The sequence below is a fragment of the Lates calcarifer genome, linkage group LG2 (assembly GCF_001640805.2).
Source record: "Lates calcarifer isolate ASB-BC8 linkage group LG2, TLL_Latcal_v3, whole genome shotgun sequence".
Taxonomy (NCBI): domain Eukaryota; kingdom Metazoa; phylum Chordata; class Actinopteri; family Centropomidae; genus Lates; species Lates calcarifer.
The window spans coordinates 25989970-26014441 of record NC_066834.1 but is presented as its reverse complement, the minus strand read 5'-3'; the positions used below and the strand labels follow the sequence as shown (position 1 = coordinate 26014441).

Below are 24472 nucleotides of genomic sequence, written 5' to 3'. Positions count from 1 at the left end.
TTGAAGTAGGGGAGAGAAAGACAGACCTCTGAAGGTTTAGCCACCACCATGTGTCAATACATTGAATAAACAAACCACAGGGACATCCACACACTAAAGATCATATGTTCTGCTCCCTGGAGGAGTCAAAGTTAGAGACTGGTGATGGACAAGAAGAACGCTTGGCTTTTCCTTTATTAAATTCTGCTGTGCAAGAACACTGCAGCAATGATGATTTGTCAGAGGTCACTTGAGTAGTATAGCCAGTGGTGCAATATCTCTTTTCTGTTGATTCAGATTCTCTTTAGATTCTCTTTATTCTCTTTACTTCTGTTTATGCTGACAGGTTAACTATTCATTGGTTTGTTCTAAAAAAATCTGCCTTTCCATAGAAATTAAATTAGGAATTGAATACTGAAAATACACGGAGCATTTTAAAATACGATCTGAGATTTGTTGATGTTGTTTTAAAACTGTGTGAGTAGCTCATGTTTCTCTCCATGTCTTAACATTTCTGGGCAAAATTAAGTGAAAGCCTTGTTTGTGAACCTCAATATCCAAAGAGATCGAAGAGAGCAAAGTACTGAAGACAGTGACTTACTGGCATGTGAAAGAACTGCAGTTTTTTGTACAACTGCTCAGACTCATATGTTAAACAAATGTTTGTGTCAATTTCTGCTTTTGTGGAGCACACAGACCCAATACTCTGACATATTTTACTGATGTGCTCATACATGAGCAACTGCCAGCAATATTATATGCACTGCTAGGGTTATGTGTGCAAAGTGACCTGCATCTATTCAGCTGTTTCAAAGTTCATTTCATCTGGCTGCACTGACGCTGAGTTTTCAATGCAGCTTTTACAAGACATAACAGGGAAATCAGAGCAGAGCCATGACAGTGATGAATAGAGAGGAACTGAACAAAATGCTTAGGCTGACCACACACAACACTGCACTCTGTGGGTGTGTGTATATGAAATACATGTACATGTGCCACAAAACACTGCACTTACATTAATTGCTTACTACAAAAGCTACAGTATATGATTACAGACTGTATGAGGGCATTCATGCCCATGCATCAGTGAATGTGTGTGTTTCTGTGTGTAGTTTGGCCTTGTGAGTATGTTTTGATCGTTCTCAATTGCTGTGTTCTAGATCTGTGCATTGGAGAGATGTTCCACCAGTAAATGGGTGCAGTGGTGCATGAGCTGTGTGACATAGTTTTGAATGTTGCACAGAAACATGTGAGCATGCACGCACACAGACCACTCAGCTTCATTCAATAATTCACACATTTTACAACCCATGCATTTTTATTTCTTGTGTGTGAACACGCAAGGTTCATTGTGTTAGGATACAGGAACCACATGAGCTTTACTTGTGGGCCAAACCACAAACCTGACTAAATAAGCAATTAAATGCATTATGTGTAGACTGCTAAACAACCTTATCAAATATGTTTCATATTTACACACAAAACAATGAGGTGTGTAGGGATTTAACACTCAGTGAATAGTGGACAACACCATTAGCCAATGAAAACCAAGATTTTATTCATGTTTCCTGTTCTTTATTAATAAGAGAAAAATAAACTCAAGCCCAATGGAATCTGAAAACGATTTCCGATAAAGCCTCCTCAGTGCCATCTCTCGCTGTGAAGTGCAGCCCACAGTGGTGGTACCTCAACAGTCTCAGCTTGCAGAAATGTAGTTTTTTGTTGTTGTTTTTTTTTGTTTGTTTTGTTTCTTTTGGTCTTTTGAGTGCATAGTAATGCATGTTACACAGATGTCAATAACAAATGATTCATAAGAGATCCTGAGGCTATACTTCACTGAGTGCTAGTCACTTTCTGCATGAGTGTGTCTCACTGCCCAGCAGAATGTCTCCTCATTCTAACTCTACAGGAAATGTTTGTGCGACTCCCATTTTGTGTGTCCCCGTTCCGCCCAGTTCTCCAGTGCATGTGGGGCTACGTGTGTGTGCGTGTGTGTCATTGTTCTTGTACTCTGTAAGTATGTCCCAGTTCTTGTGTTTCCTAGTGTGTGAGTGTGCAAGTCAATGCCTGTGTGCAGATATCTGTGTGCAATTATTCTGACAGTCAGGGCAATTGCCTCCCATCTCCCACCACAAAGAGAATATTGATATTAAGTGGCCTAACTGTGCCTCCAAAAGAGAGAGGAGGGGGATGGCAATCAGTCTTCCATGGAGGGTGACTAAAGTGAATTGTCTGGCATTTTGTAGTCAGTTGTGGTGGAAGAGCAGGGAAAGGAAAGCAGAAAAGCCTGCAAACCTAGCCTGAGGCTGAGGGCACACTCCTACTAAAACATGGAGTGATCTGGAAGAAGATAAGGGTGATAAAACAGCAAGAAGAAATGTAGTGCATCAGCTTCCTGCAATCGATCTCTTTCTCTGCTTCTCTTGTCTCTTTCCATCCTTAGGTGTGTAGTGGACTGAATCTACTTAATAACGTAGGAGGGAATTTTCACACACTACATCTGTGTCTTGGAAGCTCTGCAAGTTTATCTCAACAAACATGAAACCAACCAGTCCACAGTGCACCTACTGGATGCTGAAGCTACAGTGTACCAGTGCAACATGGTTTGCTTTTTGGCTAAAATTTGTTAACTTTATAAAATAGATGTATTATTGCCCAATTATTGCAGCAACAGAAACACTCAAATAGAGCTTCAAGCCTTGCTATGTAGCATCAAATCAAGTAAATGTGTGTTAAAATGGCAAGACCTATTATGTAGCTTTTCTACAGTATGCAATTTAAGTTGTGCAACAATCGACAGCCCCTGACTGGTAACTCAGGTTGGTCTCAAATTAAATATGCCTTTTGTGCTGTCGTTGGAACTTGTGCCTTTATGCACAGGCCGCTGTTGTGGACTATGCTTATTCTGCTAAACTAAAACTCAGGTCACCATTACGAGATGGAAAAAAAAATAAAATAAATAAAAATAACCTGTAACCTGTATCACACAGAAAATGAAATCTACAATTATCAAAGATCATTATGCAGACTACATGCTACTAAAATGCCATCCATCATGCAGTGCTCTGACTTTATGTCTCCCCCACACAGAGCTTTAAAATGAATGGTGGGTTGACCTCAGACAGACAGAGACAAACATTTCAGCATTCACAAATACAGCATTCGTAAGTGCCCATGAGTGAAGTGTGAGAGCTATTAACTCAACTGCTATGTAAGGAAAACTCACATATAATGAATTATACCATCCTAATGGTATAATGGAAAGATATTTCCCTATTATTATCAAGTCATATCCTTCAGATCCAACATATTACAATATCTAGAAAACGTAATTTATATATTTTAACTTGCTCAATAATGATGGACACCCCAGAGCCTGACAGAAAAACCATGTTGCAACAACACATTTCCATTTGACTACTACTATCTATTCAGTAATATCAGATTACCTAAACAACAGATTATGTCACAATACTATATATAGTATATATACTATATACTGCTCACTATACATCAAAATACCAATTGAAAACAAAATCAAAACTTCATTTGTGAGTTTGAGTGGGTGTTAGGGACAGGCAGTTGAGAGTATTCAGAATAAGAAGCAAGTTGGGTTTTTTGACACCAAGGAAAATGAGAAAAAAGCCCCTGACTGGTCCACCTCTTGTTCAATAGAGGGATTAAGTTTCCTTCTCTTTACTCCCTCTCTCCAAAGAAACCCAGCAGGGGGAGAGAGAAAAAAACTTCAAGTAAAAAAATCAACAAAGAAAAACAGAGAGAAAGACAGACCAACAGAAAGAAAGCAGCATATAATTAACAGTCATGTAATGCAAGCAATTAATGCGTTTGGCAGAGAAGAGGTAGATACCATAACTACTATAATTGGTAGAAAAGGGAGAGCAGTGCAGACACAGGGTGTGTTGCATGTGAGAACTTTTTGCATCAGTTTATAAAACTTTTCTGACATTTCCACCTCCAAGCATCAGTTTAATCTGTGTGTTGGGGATGAACACCAATATTCACCATGACAATTCAGCAGAGCACTACTGCACAGTACATGAAGTCCAGTTTATCAGCTCATTTGCCTGATAAATGCCAACCAGGACTGAAATTTTGAGAAGTAGCTGATGATCAACAGTTTTACTCTTTCTTACTAACGATTACCCTCAGGAAAAAGTTGTTCTCCACAATCCAAAATCCCAATTCCAATTTTTACTTCATATTAATAAAATGCTTGGGAATTTTACACAGATGGTACTGTAAACAGATGGTAAGTTGTTTCGTTCCATTTCTCAGTTGTCTTTATTACATGGTTTGCAACTTAATTACATGGTAGTGTTGACATCCTGCGAGCCCTAACTAACTTCCTTCCTCATTGGGCTCACACTGATCAGGATTCAGATCCAGAACAAGAAAACCTGTATGGGTTTTTGGACATGTCTAATATCTTTGAGAAGTCTGTTTAGCCAGTGGGTGTTGGGGTGTGTGTATGTGTGTGTGTGTGTGTGTGTGTGTCTGTGTGGTTTTGCACTTGGAGCGGTGGTAGAAAATCCAGTTAGCCAACTTTGCAGAAACTCATACACACTGTCAAGTGCAGAAGGAGGAGTAAGAAGGGAGGGAGGGAGGAAAAAAAGAGAAAAACTGGAGTGGAGTGGAGAAAAGAGTGGCAGTTTCCCGGTGGATTAGGGAGTCAAATGGATTGTGAGGAGTGTTTAGAGTGTGAGAACCTGAGACGAACACACGAACATACACACACATACACACACTTCCTGAAACTGTCACCAGCTTTGTATTGTGGTCAGATCAAGGTGACAGGCTGTTGGGTCTAAGCCTCCAAAGAAACAGCTCCTGAGCTGGCAGCAAAGTCTGCTTCAAAATCCCAAGCTTTTTTGTTCCCAAAGGTGTCCAACTCAGTGTTGTGAGGTTCAAATGTATAACGTTCAATCTCCTCCTGGATTTCCACAAAAAAATGATAGTTTTTTTTTTTTTTTTTGATTTTAATCAACTTAATGTTTCTTGTGTTGATGACTGTTAAGTGCTCTTTGAAGTGTTTTCAATGCGTAATCATGATGCAAAAATCAACAGGGATCCAACTGTATAAACAGCTATAAAAGCCAATAAAAAAATGTATTAAAAGGCAAACTCTTTAAAATTTAGGAAAATGTTTAGTCTGATAAGAAACTGGTCAATATGAGTTTTTATGGGACATTTATGTGTAAAAGTAACAAATGTGTTTCCTCTATTCTTTGAAACAGCACATTAAAAAAGGACAAAAAATTTGACATTTGAAAATGTGCTATTTCTTGCACCTCTTTCTGACAGATAAGGAGGAATTTAGATGGGAAAAATCTGTTGTTTTTTTTGGCTACTAAACCTTGCCCAAGTCCATCTGGACACATCAACCTCACACACTCACCATCTCCTCCTCCTCTCGCGCCATCTCTGTCTCACATAGTAACTCACTGTCAAATCAGTCGGTCTGGCCCTGCAGCACAAATGCTGTCAGACTACATCAGCTCTACCTCCATTAGCTGGCTACAATATAACCTCCCTGCAACATCCGCTCTTTAGCTATTAGAACTAAATCCTCCAGCTTACTGGCTTTCTGCATAAACTGTAATATTTTCTTCTGCCTCTCTACTGCCAATTGATCCCTTTATTTCGCCCCCTCACACTCAAACTATTACCTGCATCCTCCTTCATTGCCTCCATACATTAGAGCTAATTATATTCTCTCCCTCTCTACAGTGAAATGCATCATTTCAGTTCACAGTCACTTAACAATTACATGATCTCTCCATCTCCTTCCCCTTGCACCAGCTCACCTCCTTTTTTTTTTCTTCCTCTGAGCACACCATTGTTTTCTTACTGCTGCCTCTCAATTCTCCACTTTTAGTGGCTGGATTTAATCTTTAGCAGCATTTTACAGATTCTCGCTCCATAATGCATGCATGATAAATGTGTTCATAGAAAAATTCACACCATAAGATGCACACACACACTCCCCTTGACCATGTGCCTGCTCCTCTCATGCGCTTGTAAGAGAGACAGGCGTTGGCCATGAATAGATGAACTGAACAGACCGCGATGCTCTCCTCCCTAATCTCTGAAAAGACAGTTAAGAAAGGGGCACCCTTCTCCCACACTCTCACCCTCTTTCATTCATTTGTTCGTTTATTCATGTCCATCCATCGTTCAGTTGGGAGGACTGGACAAAGCCGTTAATGGCATTCCCCTTCACGTTCACCTCCCCTCCTCCTCTCCTCCTATCTTCTTTCCCCTGTATTCATCTCTTATTTTCCTTGCCTCCCATTTACTCCTGGCAATTACTCTGACATGCACTTGTCCTCCTCTTCTCCTTTTTTTCTTCTTCCAACATCAGCATTCATTGACTTCCCCTACTCTTTTATCCTGCCATTTCAGGAAAACTATTTAGCAACACTATCAACATACTCTGTCTTTCCTGTTTTCTTCCTGAACCCAGTGCACGTTTTCTCCACTTTACTCATCTCAAATGCTATTTTATCTCATCATTTTCTAATTTATTTACTATCTCTCTGCTGAGCAATCTTAGTACAGACTATCAACATGCATTTTTACCATTTAACATTTAAACAAAAATCTAAATCCCATCCTGACTTTTGATTCAGCTCTCACCTGTTCTCTCTGTGTGGCATTGTTATTTTTGTGGGGCGTCTCTTTGTAAATTTTTCCCTTTCTAAAATGTATCAACAGCCATGGATTACTATATTTATAGCCTTACAGAGACAGACTAGATCTTACAAGCTCAGTTTTTCCTATGGGATTTAAATCTGGAAATAATAATTAAGAAATGTTTAGGCCTGGTGAGATGTTTATCAGCCCAATCAGCAAATATTTACATAATAACAAGAGCCACTGCTTCTGTAAACTTTTGAACCTTGTTAAAAACTAAGTGTTGTAATTATAAAAGCTGGAATGAATTTCCAACAGAATGACCCATTTTTGCCTCCAATATATCCACTGAATTTGGTGGATAGCTAGCTAGCTACGTTCATATGAAACAGCCACATAAAAATGGTAACAAGCATGGTTGACATAAATGCTGCTGTACGTGTTGTTGTAAGTTGACTTAAAAAATATTTTAAATCAACATTAGCTCAAAATGACCTAAGACGATATCTTTATCCAGTTAAATCATATCCGTCTTTGGCAGACAACAATGAACAAGGCAAAAATTGTAGGTTAATTTTCCCCAGCTTGCTGTATATATCCACCTCACACATCATATCAACAATGGATGCCAGTCCTCTCACTGGTGTGGGTGGAGAGCTGTTATATTCTTCAACTAGCCATGTTTCTCCCTGACTACTCTGACTGCCAATATCACAGTTTGCAGACTTTCAATGACTATTTCAATCTTCTATGACAAACAACCCTTGAGAGCAATGTGTATTTTTGACTTAGCTAGAAGTATGAGCTGCTGGTTTCCTCCCTTTCATTTGAACAGTCCTTTCCCTCTTCCACCTCCTCTCCTTGATTTAGTCCAAAACATGCACTCATCATCCAATTTCCCTCCCCTCCCCTGTCTGTCGGTCTCCCTTCATTCCTCTCCTTCCTTCTACGCCTATTTAACTACCATGGCAACAGGTGATGTGGAGGCTCTCACAGGACTATGTCTCATTGCATGCATGTTGTGGCTGGACTCCTTTAAAGAGTGGAACTATCCAATGAGTATAGGAAACAAGCTTGCTGAAGAAGCACAGAGAGTGAGTGTGAAAATGAGAATAAAAGAAACTGAGAGGCGTAAGAGAGAGGGTCAAATAAAATGATAGAGATGTAGATGCGGAGCCAAGAATGTGACAATGGAGCTGAATCAGATAGCACCCACACACTCCTAACACCATGCAGACCACCGCCTGTGCATACCCATCTGCTTACCACTTACATATACACTCTGTTACACTCAAATGAAAACCCACTATTAGTATTTTGTAACCTGATGCACACAGAGAACAAAATACATAACTATAAAATACATAACCTTCTCAATATATTCTTCTAATAAATCATATTCATGATGAGTTTGCAAAGCAAAAAATTCATTCATATGCAAACCTAACAAATTTCCGTGCAAACATCCTTCTTCAAGTTGCAATTAAACCACATGCATGTAGATAATTAATGACCCAAGTCAAAACATCAGCTTTGTAACTTTGACCAACTTCAGTCTGTTTAGTGTATGGTGTATTTCCTGCTTCTACAACTTCAGACCGTCACTCAGGAGGAAAAAGCAATACATTCTGCTTCTTACCCAATGGATTTGTTCAGTCTCTTTCCTTAGTTAATAAAAATAATAATCACAATAATAGAGAATATAAAAAGCACAGCCATGTTGATCACAGACTGAATACATCAGTGTTCAAGAGACAGTCCGTGTAAAAATGTGCATAAATTACTAACCGATTCTGGAAGTTGGAGAGGGAGAGGAGGGTGACAGACATGGGTGAGTCACAGAATGAGTGGGATGCTGAGGTTGGGGCAGTGCAGAGAAAGACTTGAAACAGATACAGAAATATATACACAAGCCATAGTGCAACTCACTGTAGAGGCAGCAGTACAAGCAAACTTATTTTCTGAAAAACAAAATATGTCTAAGTTGAAAGGTTTGAACTATTCTCCACTGTCACCGATTTTAACAGTTTTAAAATCCATGTGACTACATGCATTTATATTGGAGCTATTTTGGGGGAGCTGAGAGTTGCATGTGGCTCAATAAGTGCACAATTAGTGGCACTAGGGCTCTTAATGCTGATGCTGGTCCTGGCCTGCAGTATGTTGAAAATGTTAGAGCTGCCTTGTGTTGAGTGGCTTTGCGTGAGAAGGGGATCACTGAAGTGTGTGTGTGTGTGTGTGTATGTTAGTGTAAAGTTGGGCTTAGCAGTGAGGGTTAAACATCTCGCTCTCTCACTAGATGCACACACAATTCCCAGGCTAGGTCATGGGTTCAGATTAAGACCATAAGACATGGATAACCTATATTTATGTGTTGTATCAGAGCTGAACACTGCAGGGTTCCAAGCCAAGTGAATGGTATAATAAGGAAAGAGTGATGGGCGTTTTGCCCTATTGCTTTACTTTTATTATTAGTCTTGACAATTGAAGTGTGGATTGGAAAAATAAATTAATACAATTAAAAACAAAAATAATAAATAACAATGTAAATACTGCTTACCATACTTCCTTTATGTTTCATGTTGTACGATCTGATGTAGTTTCATCATGTGCATAATGACAATGCATTCAACTGTATACTGTCCTAATGCACTGAGGATATAATTGGGTGAGGGAATTCAAGTGGCATACACCACTGCTTCATATTTTCATGGAAACCAGTAATACAGTATTTACAGTGGGCTGCAGATCAGTATTTGAGCAATGAAAAAATCTCTCCAATCTTTCTTCAAATCTCTCTTTACTAAGCATTGTGAGGCTGGATAAGCAGCGGTGGCAGCTTTGCTGATGCGAACAGTCTGCCAAAAAACAGCACCAGGCAGTGCCTTTGTTCTGTGCATAAATAAATAATTGCTTCATTTGGGCTGGCAGCCTCAATAGACTCTGTCAGAATAAGCAGGATAATTAAGAGTTCAGCTGAATAAAACAGGAACTTTTAAACTGAATGAGGACCTGTCTGTCTCTGCCAGAGAGAATAGGGTAAGCCTCTTCAGATGCACTGAAAATCATGAAAACACACACACACACACACACACACACACACACACACACACACACACAACATAGCACAGACGCAACCAAGCCATCACATACTCACAAAAACGCACCTCTATAAAACCTAATTCTCTCTTTTGTATTCACTCACACAAAAGAAAAAACACAACAGACCACACTTCAGCAAAACAAGCCCCAAACTCTCCAGATTTGGCACATACACACGCTCTCTGTTGTGGGGACCTAGTGGCCTCCGGGTGGCCCTTCTTAGACAGAGCAGTCTTATTTTGAAGGACAGGACCTCATGCTAAGGGAAACACAAACACCGGAGACAGTAGGGTCTAAAGACTTTACACAACCTGTCACTCTGTCAGTATTTCCCTGTGTTTAGTCTCTGACATTCTCTTTCTGCTCTACTGCCCCACACAGTTTCTTCTTTTAGTACTTTGTCCCTTTCTCCCTCCTGTTCTTTTTGTGACACTCAGATTAATCTATCTACCCCAGCAACTCATAAATACCAGCAAAACTCCATTCTATTAAATTTTCTCAGTAACATAATATGAACTTTAAGTGTAATGATTTGCATGAGGAAAAATGGGCAAAAAATGGGCACTGTAATGCCAATGTATGATTAATATATGAGAAGTGGTATATTTTAAAAATCAGCTCCTTTCAGCCATTGTTTCTTGAGTGGGTGGAGTTATACAACAAGGGTGGTCCTGTGGGATAAGATAAGCTCTTAAGCATCTTTTCACAGTAATTAAGTATGTAACTGCCTGCCTGTCAGTTCATCATATTCCATTATATTGTTGCTTTTTGAACAATGGCTTGAGGTCCACAACAGCTCACATAACTGGAGTAATGTATTATCATATGAGTATAGCCAAGAATGAGAAATGAATTATTATTATGCAAGTCTTGAAAGGCAATTTCAAGAGATCGTGACTATGTGTCAAGTACCCTGTAATGACAAGTCCTACTGCTGTAAGGCATTTTTTAAAAAGAACATTTTTCCGTCACCAATAACCTAGTATTAATGATGAACCTGAGGAGAGAAAGCACCACTTCAGCTCTGGTCAAATTTGCTTTCAACCTTTAATCATTTCAGTGGGGCATCATATTCTTCTAATTTACCATATTAGCATCAGATTACTGTCAAATGGCTACTTATGCATGTAACCAGAACCCTGCTAACTGAAAAGAGAATGCCCGACTGTGTTAACATGCACTTAAGTTCTGAGTTTAATGCCAGATTTCTGCAGTAACTTGATTTGTTAAATGTATGTAAAGAACACCCTGGTTCAAGTGCTTGAAATAAGAGATTTAAAACAAACGCTGTAAAAATAGCTTTCTGTTGGAAAAACCTTATTTCCTGGCCATGTATACAATTCTGTGACAGCAATGTGGTAGAATGAAAGAAAACATAATGCATGTAGTGGTGCATCCTTATTAATTCAAAACTGGCACAAACAGGTCTTGATAAACTGATTTCCATAGATGATCAACATGTAGACTGTTAACCATGCACACAGTATGGAAAGTTTGTTTTACCTCTCTGAATTCTGCACTAGAAAAGAAAATTGAAAGAGAGAGAAAAAAACAACTTACACTTTAACTGTCAGCATTGCTTTAAAAAGGTGAATCAGTAAAGAAGGAATGTAATTAGTGATTAGCTGAATGTAAATCTGAATTTTATTGTAATTAGTTCATTGCAGTGCATGTAAATGCATCCACAAATGTATTGCCTAAACTTGATTTCTCCAAAAACTTGATCTTGTGGTCTTATGTGTAAACTTCAGTGACTGGCAGCTCTAGATTAATTCACACAGACTGAGGGTTGCTGTCTACTTGCTCTACAAACAGTGTGCTTTGTTGTAGCCCACACAAGTCTTTCTCTAAACTGACCATTAGACCAGGGGCTCCCTAATTTCTTTCACTGCAGGATCCAAATGCGTGCGTCGGGATTGTCCCGAAAAACTCAGTGAGGTATAATGAAAGCAAAGAACACCCTTCTGCTGTGTAGTTTCTCAACAGCTTCAAAATGTACCAGCTCTCTGACATTATAAGCTTCAGAAAACTGTAGATATCTTTATGTATTTTTTTAGGTCAGCAAGAGAAAATATGCCAGAGAATGGGCAGGTTTCTATACAACAAAAACAAATGTGTTACTTTTGTCTTATTCATTTAAATGATTGAATAAAATGTGCCTAACCTCATTCAGTCAGGAGAAATCACTCGATATCTTAGACTGTTAATGGCAGAGAGTGCCCTCAATCTCACCTAAATTACACCAAAATTAAACTCCAGTTGAGAGAGACAAATATCTACCCATTAACCCAAGGGGAAAGTCCCTGGCCAAGCAGACATCTGGGCTCCAGAGGCCGCAGGCACGGCAACACTTGCATGATGCGTGCCTATTCATTTATTTATATATTTACCAGAGGACAACAAAGGGGATGATGAGCTATTCTCTGTTTCATAACTGTCTTGAGTGTTATTTGAAGGCAGGGTGCAATCATCAAAACATTCTGTCTTTCCTACTATCTTTCTTTGCATCAGATTATCACAAAACACAAATAAACTGAAGTTATTATGTGTCAAGTGTGTTTCCTCAAAACTTGGTGACAGGTGTTTTAGAAAAAAAAAATTGTGCGTTTAAAAGGAAAACCTTCACTTTTAAGAAACAATGGTTCCCCTCTCTTAGTGCAGACACACAATCCCAATGATGTCATGTCCAAATCTCTGTCTCTCACATGCATAGACTTCAAATAATGTCACAACCTACAGCCCATCCTGTGGGAGCCATAACATGCTGTGGCAGATGGACAGTACAGGCCATATTCCTAAGTGACCTGTGGACACAAAAGCATGCTAATGTACATGTACAAGCACAAACGCACACACACACTTAAAGAAAACATATTCCCAAATAAGTAATTTCACCATTTTAACACTCTCCTATTTGAAAGCCATTTCCCTCATCTTCCACTTCCCCCTCTAACGTTTCAGTCTCTCTCACCCTCGTCGCTCAGGTTTAATTGACTATTGTGGCAGATGGGGTGGCGGTTGGTCTGTGGGAATCAATGTCTTCATTGTGGAACTGAGAGAGAGATTAGCAGCTAGTTAGCACTAGTGAGAGATGACAGCTGGCATCGTTAACCTCTCCTGTCACTCACACACTTGCACACAGGAAATCCTAGTGTACAGTTAGCCTTTAGCCTGGCTCAGCAATTACACACAAGACAAATACTGCTGTGTATCCCAAGCCTGTCAATCAAACATTGAATGAATGTGCCCTGGTATGTTAATCACACACACTCAAGGATAATCCATTTTCGGCTAAGTGTGACATATAGAAGGAAGAAGGAGTATATGTAATACTGCCAATGTCTGTAAAGACTGATGACTCACCAAGGGCACATCTCCACACTTTTCAAAACTGAGAGTGGTTTGAAAATCCAAGGCTTGAATATGTCTCAACCTTTGGCATGGAAGACAACTCACAACAAAAATATAAGTAACATGACAGTTCACTAGAATGATCAATCTACTTTGAAAGAAAGCCAATACTTAAAAGCATTGCAACTGAGGCAGAGCAAACATTCATCATGTGATATGACCCACAAAGTGACTACAACAGCTGCTGACAATGACTCCAGTTTCGTTAAGGCATCTGAAATACTTCATGCTCATTTGGCAGCACTTGTTTTTTTTTTTTTGGTTACATTTTATTGAACAAGTAAAACTCACAAACAAACTCAGATTCTGTATTTTAATTGAGGTCATCTTTGAAACCATAACTTTCTCCATATGGTGGAACTTTGTGGATAAAAAGTATATGACATCTGAGCACTGAGTGCCAAAAACTCAGTTTCATAAGGATGATTTGTTGACAAAGAACTTTCACATGTTGAGCTGCAGGACAGCTGCTCTAGAGTATAGCTCCTACTTTGTGAGGGTTCAACTTATACTGCTGTAACAATAAAAGACAATAATTTCATTAAGTCAATGGGGGTTTTCTCAGAATGTACAGTGGTCATGGCGGTGAGATGTGTGGACATGTGGGAATCTGCAGAATTAACTAGAAATTGTATTCTCTGCTGGGAATAATTTCAATCGCACATTTCCTGTTGATGCAACATCAATATTAGCTTCTTGCTTAAAGGTAAATGTAAAACCAAAATCCCCATTAAATGTCAATACTCCATATACTTTATATTCATATTAAATACTACAATAACCTTATAGATGTTTTAAGCACTCCATTAAACAAAACGTACCCTTGTAAAAACATAATTTGAAGCCAGTTACAGATCCACCTGAACACTGTCATACCTGCACATAAACTAATGTACATGCATACATATCTGTGTATAAATACACACAAATACACACACACACAAAAAAAAACACAAGTTGGTATTATGCAGACACTGTCCCCTGAGAGATATTATCAAATTTCCTCCTGAGTTCCCACCAGGACTACCATGCCTGGTCAAAGCAGACCAGAGCAGGAACACTAACAAGGCTCATGTTGCTACACAACCATCTTCAGAAAGCTGTCTCTTCCATGACTGGAGGGACTGAGGGTGTCAGTTACTTGGCTCCTTCTTCATCTGGGTCAAATCAAGTTCAACAACAGACGCTTCTTACAATCCCTGACACAGCCTGTTTTGACATGACACTGGGGAATTGACTTGATTTGAACATTTGCATGGTCCTAAATGTGCTGAGTGAATCCTATGACTAAAGGGAGTGTCAGCATCTATTCAAAACACCCTGAGCACATTCAAAATGCATGGCTGTCAATTCAAAATAAAGCTGTTTTTCTTCATTTCTCTATTTTCTGACAAGAAGAAAAGGAGGGTCTGACACCAGTGATCCTGACAGCCTCCTGTGTTGCATATTTTGGTAATAGAAAATGTTAGAAATCCCCCTCTGTGATTAAATATTCAGACAGCAACACAGTAAATCTTAGCTTGATCTCCTGGCTGACATTCATCTGGTTTTGACATGGGAAAATATTAACTAATCATCAACTAAAAATAAAAATCCCTAAAGATTAAACATGCAAAGTGCGCAGCCAACGCTAGCCTTGTCTAAATTAATCTGCGTTTCAACAGGGGTAATTCAATATGCCAACTATGAACAGCTGGAGGCAGATTTAATTCAAATGATATTTGTTATTCTTGTATTTTCGTCAAACTATAAACCACAGTTGCACAGTAGCCAAAACATGGCTAAAACTATGACAGACTGCATGTGTAATGGGAAGGACATCCACACAGGCATTTAGATGGTTGGAGACACGGAAACATGACAAAGTAAGGGTCTGACGATTAAATGACCTCAGCATGACTTTCGCTCTAAAACAGGCTGGGCCTTGCCTGTTAAGTATTTTGTCTTTACGTTTATTGTTTGTTTGGGATAAATAATGTTCTGCTACAGCTAGGAAATTACTAGATAGTCCTACATTAGATTGCTAAAACTAACACACCCAAACATGTCCAGATCCTAAATACAGTACTAATAAATACTTGCTGCAAACTGGTAATTACAAACTTGTTATTGAGCAACACCTTGCTCTGTGCTCTTTCTCCCCCTCTGGGGAGTAACAAAGGAGTAGGAAAGAGAGGTAACATGATATAGATGGATAGTGTGCAGCTACTATTGCACTCAGACAGTGTGTAACACAGTATTTTCTGTCTGTGTTGCTTAAAACCAATGCTCTATATTGCAATAAAGTATTTACGTAAGCACCTCATTGCATATATATATATATATTTCCTCTACTGTTGCTGTTTAGATAGCACCTTGTGTCTTTCGGTTACTGTTCAGCCTCAAGAAAGGTCATGAGTGCTTCAGCGAGTCCATACAAAGTCTATGTCTACATGAACAGTAACATGTAGTGAGTAGACTGTAACATGAGGAGGCTAGATTGAGGCTATCACCTTTTCTCTGGTGTTTCACTGCTTCTGTTAACTCTTTGATATTCCATGCCTGTGTGAAAGCCACTTCACTCCAAGTGTGGCTCCATGTATCCAATTTGTTCTCCTAGAGCCTACAGATTGTGAATTTTAGGGTGATTTTAAAAATTCAGTGTGAAAGGAGGCCTCTTAATTTTTTCTGTGCAAACTATTTCTGTGTACTCTAAGACTAAAGCATGTGGGTGATTTGCTGGTTGATAGCTTGTAAAGTGCTATGTTCATAGAGAAAAAACCCTTATAACTATAATCATTAATACTCAAATTACAACACTGCTTTAATTAGTTAGATTGATTTATTCATTCTATACTAACAAGTGTGCAATATTCTTTTGACTGTAGCTATAATTTTCCAATTCAGATATAATCGTTTCTGAGATACTCTCTGAAACGGTCTGTTTACATTGTATGTTAAGTCCCTTTGTCCTCAGCAGGTACATGACACTACACTGTGAAACTCTGCAGGCTGTTGCTTTGTTGTTGTTACAATTTCTGCACCCTGTCGCCAAGACAAAGAACTGTGGATCTGCAGTAAATAATATCTTAATGTTTAACCACTGACAATATTTTAATACTCACCACAATAGTTTAATGCTACACAACGTCTAGTCTGTTTTTTAGGAACACCATGTAATTTTATCTTGCTCATTCACAGCAATGGCTATCCAGTTTCACCATGTGTTGTGATACTGACGCACACAGCATGCACAGTCCAAATGACACACACAATCAACCTACCTCCATAGCTAGTGCGGCTGTCTGCTGGTCATAGTGATTCAGTAGATTGGGCATAAAGGTGGTGTTGTAAGGCAGATCCTGGCACATTCTCAGTCTGATGGGCTCACAGCTAAACTCACTGTGGCTCTCTATAGACTCCATATGAATGGACAGAGTGGGTGTAACCAGGGAGAAGAGCAGTAGGAACACAGAGATGAGGAGGAAAGAAAAACAGACAGGAACTCGCCGTCTGCAGTGGACTATTGTTTTTGAAAACCAGTCTTTCATACATCCTCTTCCAACAGGTGCTTGCATCTTAGTGTCCAACATTGCTCCACAGCAGCTCAGACTGTTGATTATATCATCATCCAGAAAACCAAGTCTTGAAGATATGCAGCAATTGTTTTTAAAGCCTCTTAACATTAGAAGCAATTGAATCCGTTTTAGGGTCAGTGGCAGAGATAAAGCAAGGAATCCACAACGTGGGTGCACTCTGGAAATGTACCCTGAACAGTGGTGGAGTACCAATTCATCTGTAGGCCCTGATTGAATCTGCTCTTTGTATCAGTCTTCAAATTCAAAAGCCATTGTGGTATTTGCTTTTCTTGTAGTGTCTCAGAATGTTCTTTTATACACACTATGTGAATTGTTTCTCATTTAAAAAAAGAAAAAAGAAAGGAAAAACATTATATGGTTTCTCTCCATCTCCTGATTCTCCCCTGCTCAAAGAGAGATTTCCCTTGTTCCATCCCCAAAGCATGTCCCTGAGATAACAGCTCCACCATCAGCTGTCTGCTGCTGGATTACTGCAAGTCTCTTTCTTCCACTCCGTTGTCGTCTCCCCTCACTCTTGCTGTTTCAAGTGATGTTTCAAAGAATCACCCGAGACCGAGCCCACGACCTGTCATTATCCTCCGAACGATTTTGCTGATTCCTCCACAAGACGCAAAACACTGTCTTTCACATTCAGTTGCCACATCGGAGTTGATTCACCGAGCACGTCCTGCAGGTTTAAAAACACAAAGAGGAAAGGTCTACCGGTCAATTAAGCAGAGTGGACTTGCGTAGAGTAAAGTTGCACTGTATCTGGTTTGGTCTCTTATCAGCCACACCCTTGTCTCCTATACAAGTCAGGATTAAAATATCTGATGAAACCTACACCAGCCTGTTAGGTGGTTGGTCGGCATTTCTGAAAGATCGCGAGTCGCAACACTGTGTGTTTGGCATACTTTGTTTTAAAAATCGTTTGATCATGAATCTAAATGAACCCGTAATGTTAAATTATCTTATTATCATCTATAACTACCGATATTTCAGCAGGGTCATTCACAGTTTATGCTGCAGCAGACTGACGAAAACACGTTCAAAGCAAACCACGACCACTAGTGCATGTTTGAAGCCGTTAATGTGGACGCTACACCTGCGGATGATCAGACGCTCCCCCGCTCTCATGTTTGTGTGAGGTTGGCCGGGCAACAGTAACGCTCCCCTGCGATGTTTCACACTCTGCAACTCGGTGTCTTTATGGCCAACTACACGGGAAACTTCAGGGAAAAGGCTTGGGTAAAACAACGTTACTCACGAAATAAAAGAGCAAATACGGGCGTTTGGTAATTAAGTTTTCATTTACACCTGCGTCAAACTGCTCTCTGTCAACCGTTGGACACGAGCTAACTTGTAGTAACACTGATAGCAAGTTAGCTAGCGTTAACATTACAGAATTGTTACCGTTAAATTGTGTTAAAATACCTCGTTACCCGGTGGACGATTAACGTTACCGTTACAGGTCTCACGTTAGCACTCTTCCCCTCGCCGGGAGGAGAACCTGGGCAGTTTAAAAAAGCACAAACCTTTTTTAAAGGTTGGCTTTAGTGAGGCGTCTTCCGAAGCAAGAACCACACACGGTGACACACGCCAATATCACAGCGAGGACAGCGAATCAATCTTGGGCGCCGTGTGCGTTTGTCACTGCAGTGTCTCCAAGCCCAACAGCGCGCTGTTTGTGCTCATGATTCAGTGTCGAAGTCTGGCTGGCTTGCCGATAACAATGAATTAAATAAATAGGACAGCTCCTGTCTAACATTACAAACATAAATGCTTTACCTTGTGTGAAGAATGACGAACGGTAAGGTTCGAGGGCTCCACCGGCTCCGTTCACTGCAGCACTTCGTTGTTCCACTGTTTGCAGCTGGTTCCCTGCAGCGTGCAGAGACGACACATCGTGACCGCGCATTCAGCATGGCCGCGCACAGACACGACAGAAATTGGCCCCGCTGGACGTTTCACGCTGTTGTGGACATACACGATGTACAGATGTACGATAATGCACGTGATAGGTAGGGATATTTGGTGCCAGGAGATCTCGAAAATATGTGTGATGTGTATTTAATGTTGATAAAAGCAGGATAGACCACAAGTCAGATATGCTTTTAATTATCATTTGCTAATTGTTGTCTTAAGATTAGCAAGGGAAGATGTGCGTGTGTCCTGGATGTTTGTGGAGTCTTGAGTGTTTTTGATGGTTTTCTCCCTGGTTAAAGGGGCTAACAGAGAATCTATTTATGAATGATGATTACTATGTTGACTTTAAAGTATAATTCTAAGGGTGTACTCTTACATGTTAAAACATAAATGGCTCTTGTGTGACCACAGTACATTTTTGTGTTTCTCAATTGTGCCTGAAACTCAAAGGCTCCTTACTGGCTCCAGAGCCATGTATCATTCTCAAGGTGACATGAAGGCCATTTTGGGGTTAAATGAGATCCAACCTGGGACTCTTATAATACATGACAGTGTCTGTAGCACCAGACAAGAGCACAAATTGTGGAAACCAGTGTGAAGGCAGAGACACTGACTCACTCCCTTGGGGGCTAGGTGCAAGGAGGGACAGCAATTTTCTGAAATGGACAGGCACAACTGCAAAGAGGGAGGCAACTAAAGGTAACATGATCAAAAATCTTTATTAAAATTATACATTAAACGTATATACTGCAAGAAAACATAAAGAAAATCATGAAATGTAGAGTACATCCATTTGCCAGTAAGTCAATCTTACAAAATACATGCCTTTAACAGCCGTTAGAGTTTACAGCTTGGCTGAATCAGTGGGAAAATGAGAGATGGCACTGGTCCTGTCCTGTCAGGCTGTCCTACTCAACTTGTTTTTACTCAAAAACTTTAATTCACCTTGTTTTGAAACAAACAAAATGCAACCACCAAAGGTTTTTAGCCACTTCACATCCAGCCACTAGTACATTTTAAGTCTTAAAAAATTAATCAGACAAATCATACAAATTTTCAAATACAGCACATCTCCTATTGATAGTACTCCAATACACTGATCATTAATGCACGGTATTGAGTATATAAATTAATTGTTGCATTTTATTTTGCTCTAGATCAATTACATTTAATGCCAGAGCAGGAAGATGGAGTCAACCATAGTTTAAAGTTTGTATTAAATGTTTTTAATTGAATCAAGTTGAAGAAAACAACACAAGCTCATTTCATCAGTGATAATCTAAGTAATGATGACACCCATCGCCAAATTAGTGATTTGCTAATGTTATTTTAGTCACTTTTAACTAAAATAAAAATATGAACTGTGGTTCATTCATAAATCAAATGCATTCTACATAAATCTTAGATATGGGACATCCATTACCACAACAATGTCCTCAAAGAGTCAAATGGCAATGCACTCAAATATTAATAAAAAAACATAGTTTCTGAAACTTAATTAAAATATCATATCATACAACTTTGCTTGAGATCTGTTCATTTGTCTTGACACAACAAGAAGCTTGACTGAAATATCTTAAGTCACACCTACACTCTTACTCCATATTCATTTTGTGATTTCAAAGTCTTCTGAGTCTTAAGTGTGACATTAACGTGCTACTGACTGAAATGACCACACAGACTTGTTGTGATTGTATCAGTCAACACTATGTCAATATTTATCCCTTACAACCTCAGGATTAGTAATGCCTGCTATGATTCCCTTCCACACGATTGAGCACCGCTTTAGATTAACTGTTTCATGGCTGATCTGATCTGATCCTCTCTGTCACTGGGTTGTGGGGGGTCTGTGCCAGCTGAGGCTGCTGGCCCACATTCGGGTTTAACCTCTTAATATGACCCCACTTGACATTCACTAACAGTATACAGTACATACACAGAGGCACTTAGTCCATCCACAGCTGTGCTGCTGTCCAGTTTATTTTGAATTCAGGGGATTCAGAGCATCTGTTCTATGACAGCTTCTTAATATCCCCACTATACTGCTTTTTTAACATTCTGAACTGTCAGCGATGAGGCCAATTGTAACTCTGGGTCCGCATTTCCAATTTACAACCTCATTTTCTCTATTGTTTTGTCATTTTATGACTGCATATGTCTTACTAGAGACAAAAACAACATGAGAAGTAAACATGTTAAACACATTAACTTTTCACATAGCTTTTCAAACATTTTGTGTTTTCTGGTGGTTACATCTTAGATGCAATAGAGTGTTTGGGATAAAAAGTATTCTACACATTTAGAATAATAAAATAGATTTTGCTGAAATTAGTTTATACAAAGTAAAATTATCCTAAACTAAGCTAAAATATACATATTTTTGCAAGATATAAAAATGCATTTCCTTCATGAGTAAAGGTTTCTTCATACTAAACAACATGCTTAGCATGACATATCTGGCATTACTGAATCCAAACAGCCAAGGAGGGATACTGATAAGACTGTGAGGATCATTAATACCTTACTGTAGCTTCCACACACATGTAGGTTTGAACACTGAATCCCAATATCTGCACTAAAGGATCTGCACTTTGCAATGCACCTACAAAATGTATAAGCTTTTTGTCTCACTGTAAATTAATTTCCCATGGATCAGTTTTCAGCAGGCACAGATAAATGAAAGCAAATGGAGCCATTTGGTAACACTTCTGTGAATCAGAGTATGTGTCTATGTGATGCCATGAAGCAAGAACCAGTCTCCTAAAACTGACTCCACTTCTGTCCCACAGTGACACTCACCTATCCAACCACAGGACAAAATCTACTAGTGTGAATGCAGGTGCAGTGCTGCCTCCTGGGATTTAGCTGTGCTTGTCTACATGGAGTGCTTTCCCTCTTGGTTCTTATTCAGTTAGGCATCAGGGTTCAAGCGCCGTCCAATCAGTCGCTGGCTGTGGAGAGAGCACTCAGCCTCTTCCTCCAACTGGAAGACAGAATGAAAGGATGAGGAATGAAGAAATGAGAGAGTGACAGTGTTTTTTGATTTTGAGAAACTAATCAGGTGGGAGCAGATACCTGTGGATAAGTGTGTTTGACTGAGACTAAATGTGTGCATGCACCTCTGAGTCAGACAAAAATTCAGACACACACCACAGTTACATCCATTAAGCATACCCACCGCCCCCACACAAAGACCACACACACACACACACACCTGCTCTTTGATGTAGCTGTTCCCACAGGGTGGCAGCCCTCTGAGAGCCAGTCCAACGATGAAGCACCAAACAGACAGTCCGGCCTCAGCCGCTGCCATCACAGCACAGGGGACCCACAGCGCTAGGGTGGTGTCCTGAGAGACAGGAAGTGATGGAAAAAGAGGAAGAATGAAAAAAGTAATGTGATGCATTAATGCATTAATGAAATTTCATCCCTCAAAAGGTTAAGCTTGAGCTGTCAGACAAAGACCGAATTGGAGAGAAACAGAAGGAAAAGGGCAGAGGGATAGAGTGAAGAAGAACTTTTTAAGGAGATTAGACTCACATAAATTCGTGTCGTATCAAACGGGCATTGGGCACCAACAGGTGACCGAGCATCGATGGGCACCTGCGTGTTATTGCATCCCATCATCAAACCCTGCCCATTGTGGGCAACAGTTACACTAATGGCCAAGAGAAGGCCAGTGCAGCATGCTGCTGAGAGCAGGGCATTCAGGAATGACACAATGAGCAGACCTATTTGCTGAAGACACAGACACAACATCGTAAAAAAAAACAGAAGGGGAGGTAACTATTGAGCAGGCACGGAATGAGTGACTTAAGTGATCATATCAGTAGCTGAAAATAAATTAAATTCTTACCAGTTTTAACACGTGAAGGTTCCTTGACACCACGATGGCAATAATCCCTGTGGTAATGCTCTGTAAAATTTAAATGACAAGATAATTATTTCAGTTTAGTGCTACTTTGGCACCAAGCCTATTTTGTAACTTGTCTGTTTGTTTTGTAGGTACAGCCTCTAATGTATCGTATGGAGTGCATTTCAAAGAAACGTGATGACATCATCATCATCATTAAAAACTGGCAGTTTATCTGATACTTCAGTGTAATCAAGCCTGTCCCTAAGCAACTGCTGACTGATTGGAAAAACCAGCTCCCTTTTAATGGGCAAGTTTTGTCTTGATTGCTGGAAAAAATACACAACACTTAAGGAGCTTAAGGAGCAAATCACCTGTGATACCTGAGAATACACTTGTTGCTCTAGTGCATGGAACAAAGAGAGTCACTGACATGAATGTGAATTCAAGATCAGTTTTTTCATGAAACATCAATTTCAAAGTAAAATGTGGACTTTTAGAGTCCTACAAACCTGAAGTCTCTTGGGTCTGAACTGCTGACATGACTTCAAAACACAGTATGAATGTGTAAACTGCTGACTCACCAGCAGGCCAGAGGTGACTGAGATGATGTTGGCTACAGTGTATTCAGTGGTGATATGCTGGCTGGGTTTGGAAATGTGGCGGAGGACACTGCCATGGACAATAGCTCCTAGGATGAAGTTAATATGTCCGACCAGGATGAGAGTTATCCCCTTTTTCATCAGCCTCCTTGGCCCTTTGTCCTTATCTGAATGAAACACAAGAAACACTTGATACAGCTTATGACAAAACAGAGTGAAAGTTTGAAACTGGTTGGTTACAGGGTTTCTTCAAATGCATGATGTGTGCACATACTCCCAATTGTGCAGAAAGAAAAAACACTTTCTGCTGACATAAAACTGTATATTCATTCATTCTGTGTTATGGCCCCACTGATACTGGAAGGGCGAAACTGATCATTTAAAACGTCTCATGATAGATCAGCAATTTTTTGGACATGAGAGAAAAGTTCTGGGTTTTTTTTAAATTTTTTTTTATAAATAATTGTGACCGAGATGCACACCTACCTGAGCATTTTACAGTTAAAACTATGTAATGTTAAGACTTTTTCTAAAACCTAACTTGGCATTTCTACACTGCAATTTCTTGGTACCTTTTTGGCTGACATGTACACTAAACGCAATATCTGCAGTAAGCCGATATCTGCTGATGTAAAGGCCTGGCTGATTTATCCATCTAGCTCTATACTGTGTTTGTGTGTTGCAGTGTGATGTTAAAAGGCAAATTCTCATTCTCAGCTCAGCTGACTTACTTATTTTCTGCCTTTGTTTTGAGGGACTTGATTTGCTACATACACCTCATTTTCCTATAGGCAACAGAAATTTATGTGCGCAAATGTATGAGCTAACATTTAAAGGCTACACTCTGAGTGACTCTGTACTGAGTGAGTCACTGAGATGAGAGGAGGGAGCATGGGCATCAAGTGATTCTTTTAAAACGTTGTAAGTGATCTCTTTACTTGCCTGTCTCTTTCAGTGTTAATAATATACTTCCCTGAGAATAAACCAGAATAACCCGTGTTATACACGGACTCATACATGTTACCTATGCAAAGTTTTGAAAATGAAACCGTGCCCGCAGGCCTGTGGTCAGTTACACCCGTGGAGGCAAAACTAATGTCGGACACACAAGCATTAACTATCGAGTGCGAGATGCTCTTCAACTACAATAGTAATAGACAAACACTCACCAAACGAGCACATCTCTCTGATACGCCAGATGTTTCCCGTGAATAAACTAATTTACGTAGTTTTCGAGCAACCGCTCAACGTCACAGAAGCAGACTCCAAACCTCACAGTCCTCACTCTGTCCACTTCCTGTATGATGTCACGAAACTCACCTGTGAATTACCTGCGACTTACTGGACGCTGAGGGGCGCAACAGTCATTTTGGATTTAATTTAAGCAT

At 39.7% G+C, this 24472-nt stretch overlaps 2 protein-coding genes across 5 annotated transcripts in view; both read right to left on the bottom strand.

Moving 5' to 3' along the window:
* The window catches only part of LOC108877006 (frizzled-3), a 29413-nt gene extending 10787 nt beyond the window's left edge, over positions 1 to 18626 (bottom strand). For 2 of the 4 annotated variants that reach the window (XM_018666898.2, XM_051077521.1), the window contains exons 1-2: positions 18492 to 18626; positions 16410 to 17391 (exon numbers count right to left, since the gene is read on the bottom strand). In XM_018666898.2, coding sequence (XP_018522414.1) covers positions 16410 to 16811 — 402 coding nt within the window. In that variant the 5' untranslated portion in view covers positions 16812 to 17391; positions 18492 to 18626. Of the gene's footprint in view, positions 1 to 16409; positions 17423 to 18238; positions 18427 to 18491 lie in introns of those variants that run through there. The other 2 variants (XM_018666899.2, XM_018666900.2) reach the window with 2 other exon arrangements.
* Positions 18627 to 19329: 703 nt separating this feature from the next.
* LOC108877009 (keratinocyte-associated protein 3) lies at positions 19330 to 24438 on the bottom strand. Its single transcript, XM_018666906.2, has 6 exons — positions 24254 to 24438; positions 23067 to 23251; positions 22486 to 22545; positions 22170 to 22367; positions 21844 to 21978; positions 19330 to 21612 (listed from the first exon to the last, which is right to left on the bottom strand). The coding sequence occupies exons 1-6, from the start codon at positions 24264 to 24266 to the stop codon at positions 21541 to 21543; spliced, it is 663 nt and encodes a 220-aa protein (XP_018522422.1). The 5' UTR covers positions 24267 to 24438; the 3' UTR covers positions 19330 to 21540.
* Between the last annotated feature and the right edge of the window lie 34 nt (positions 24439 to 24472).

Bases quoted from the DNA above. Each gene is read 5' to 3' on its own strand.
- LOC108877009 (XM_018666906.2), bottom strand. The intron at 22,546-23,066 runs GTGAGTCAGCAG...TAAATTTTACAG, and splicing joins CAGTCACCTCTGGCCTGCTG to AGCATTACCACAGGGATTAT. The intron at 22,368-22,485 runs GTAAGAATTTAA...CTGTGTCTTCAG, and splicing joins ACCTTCACGTGTTAAAACTG to CAAATAGGTCTGCTCATTGT.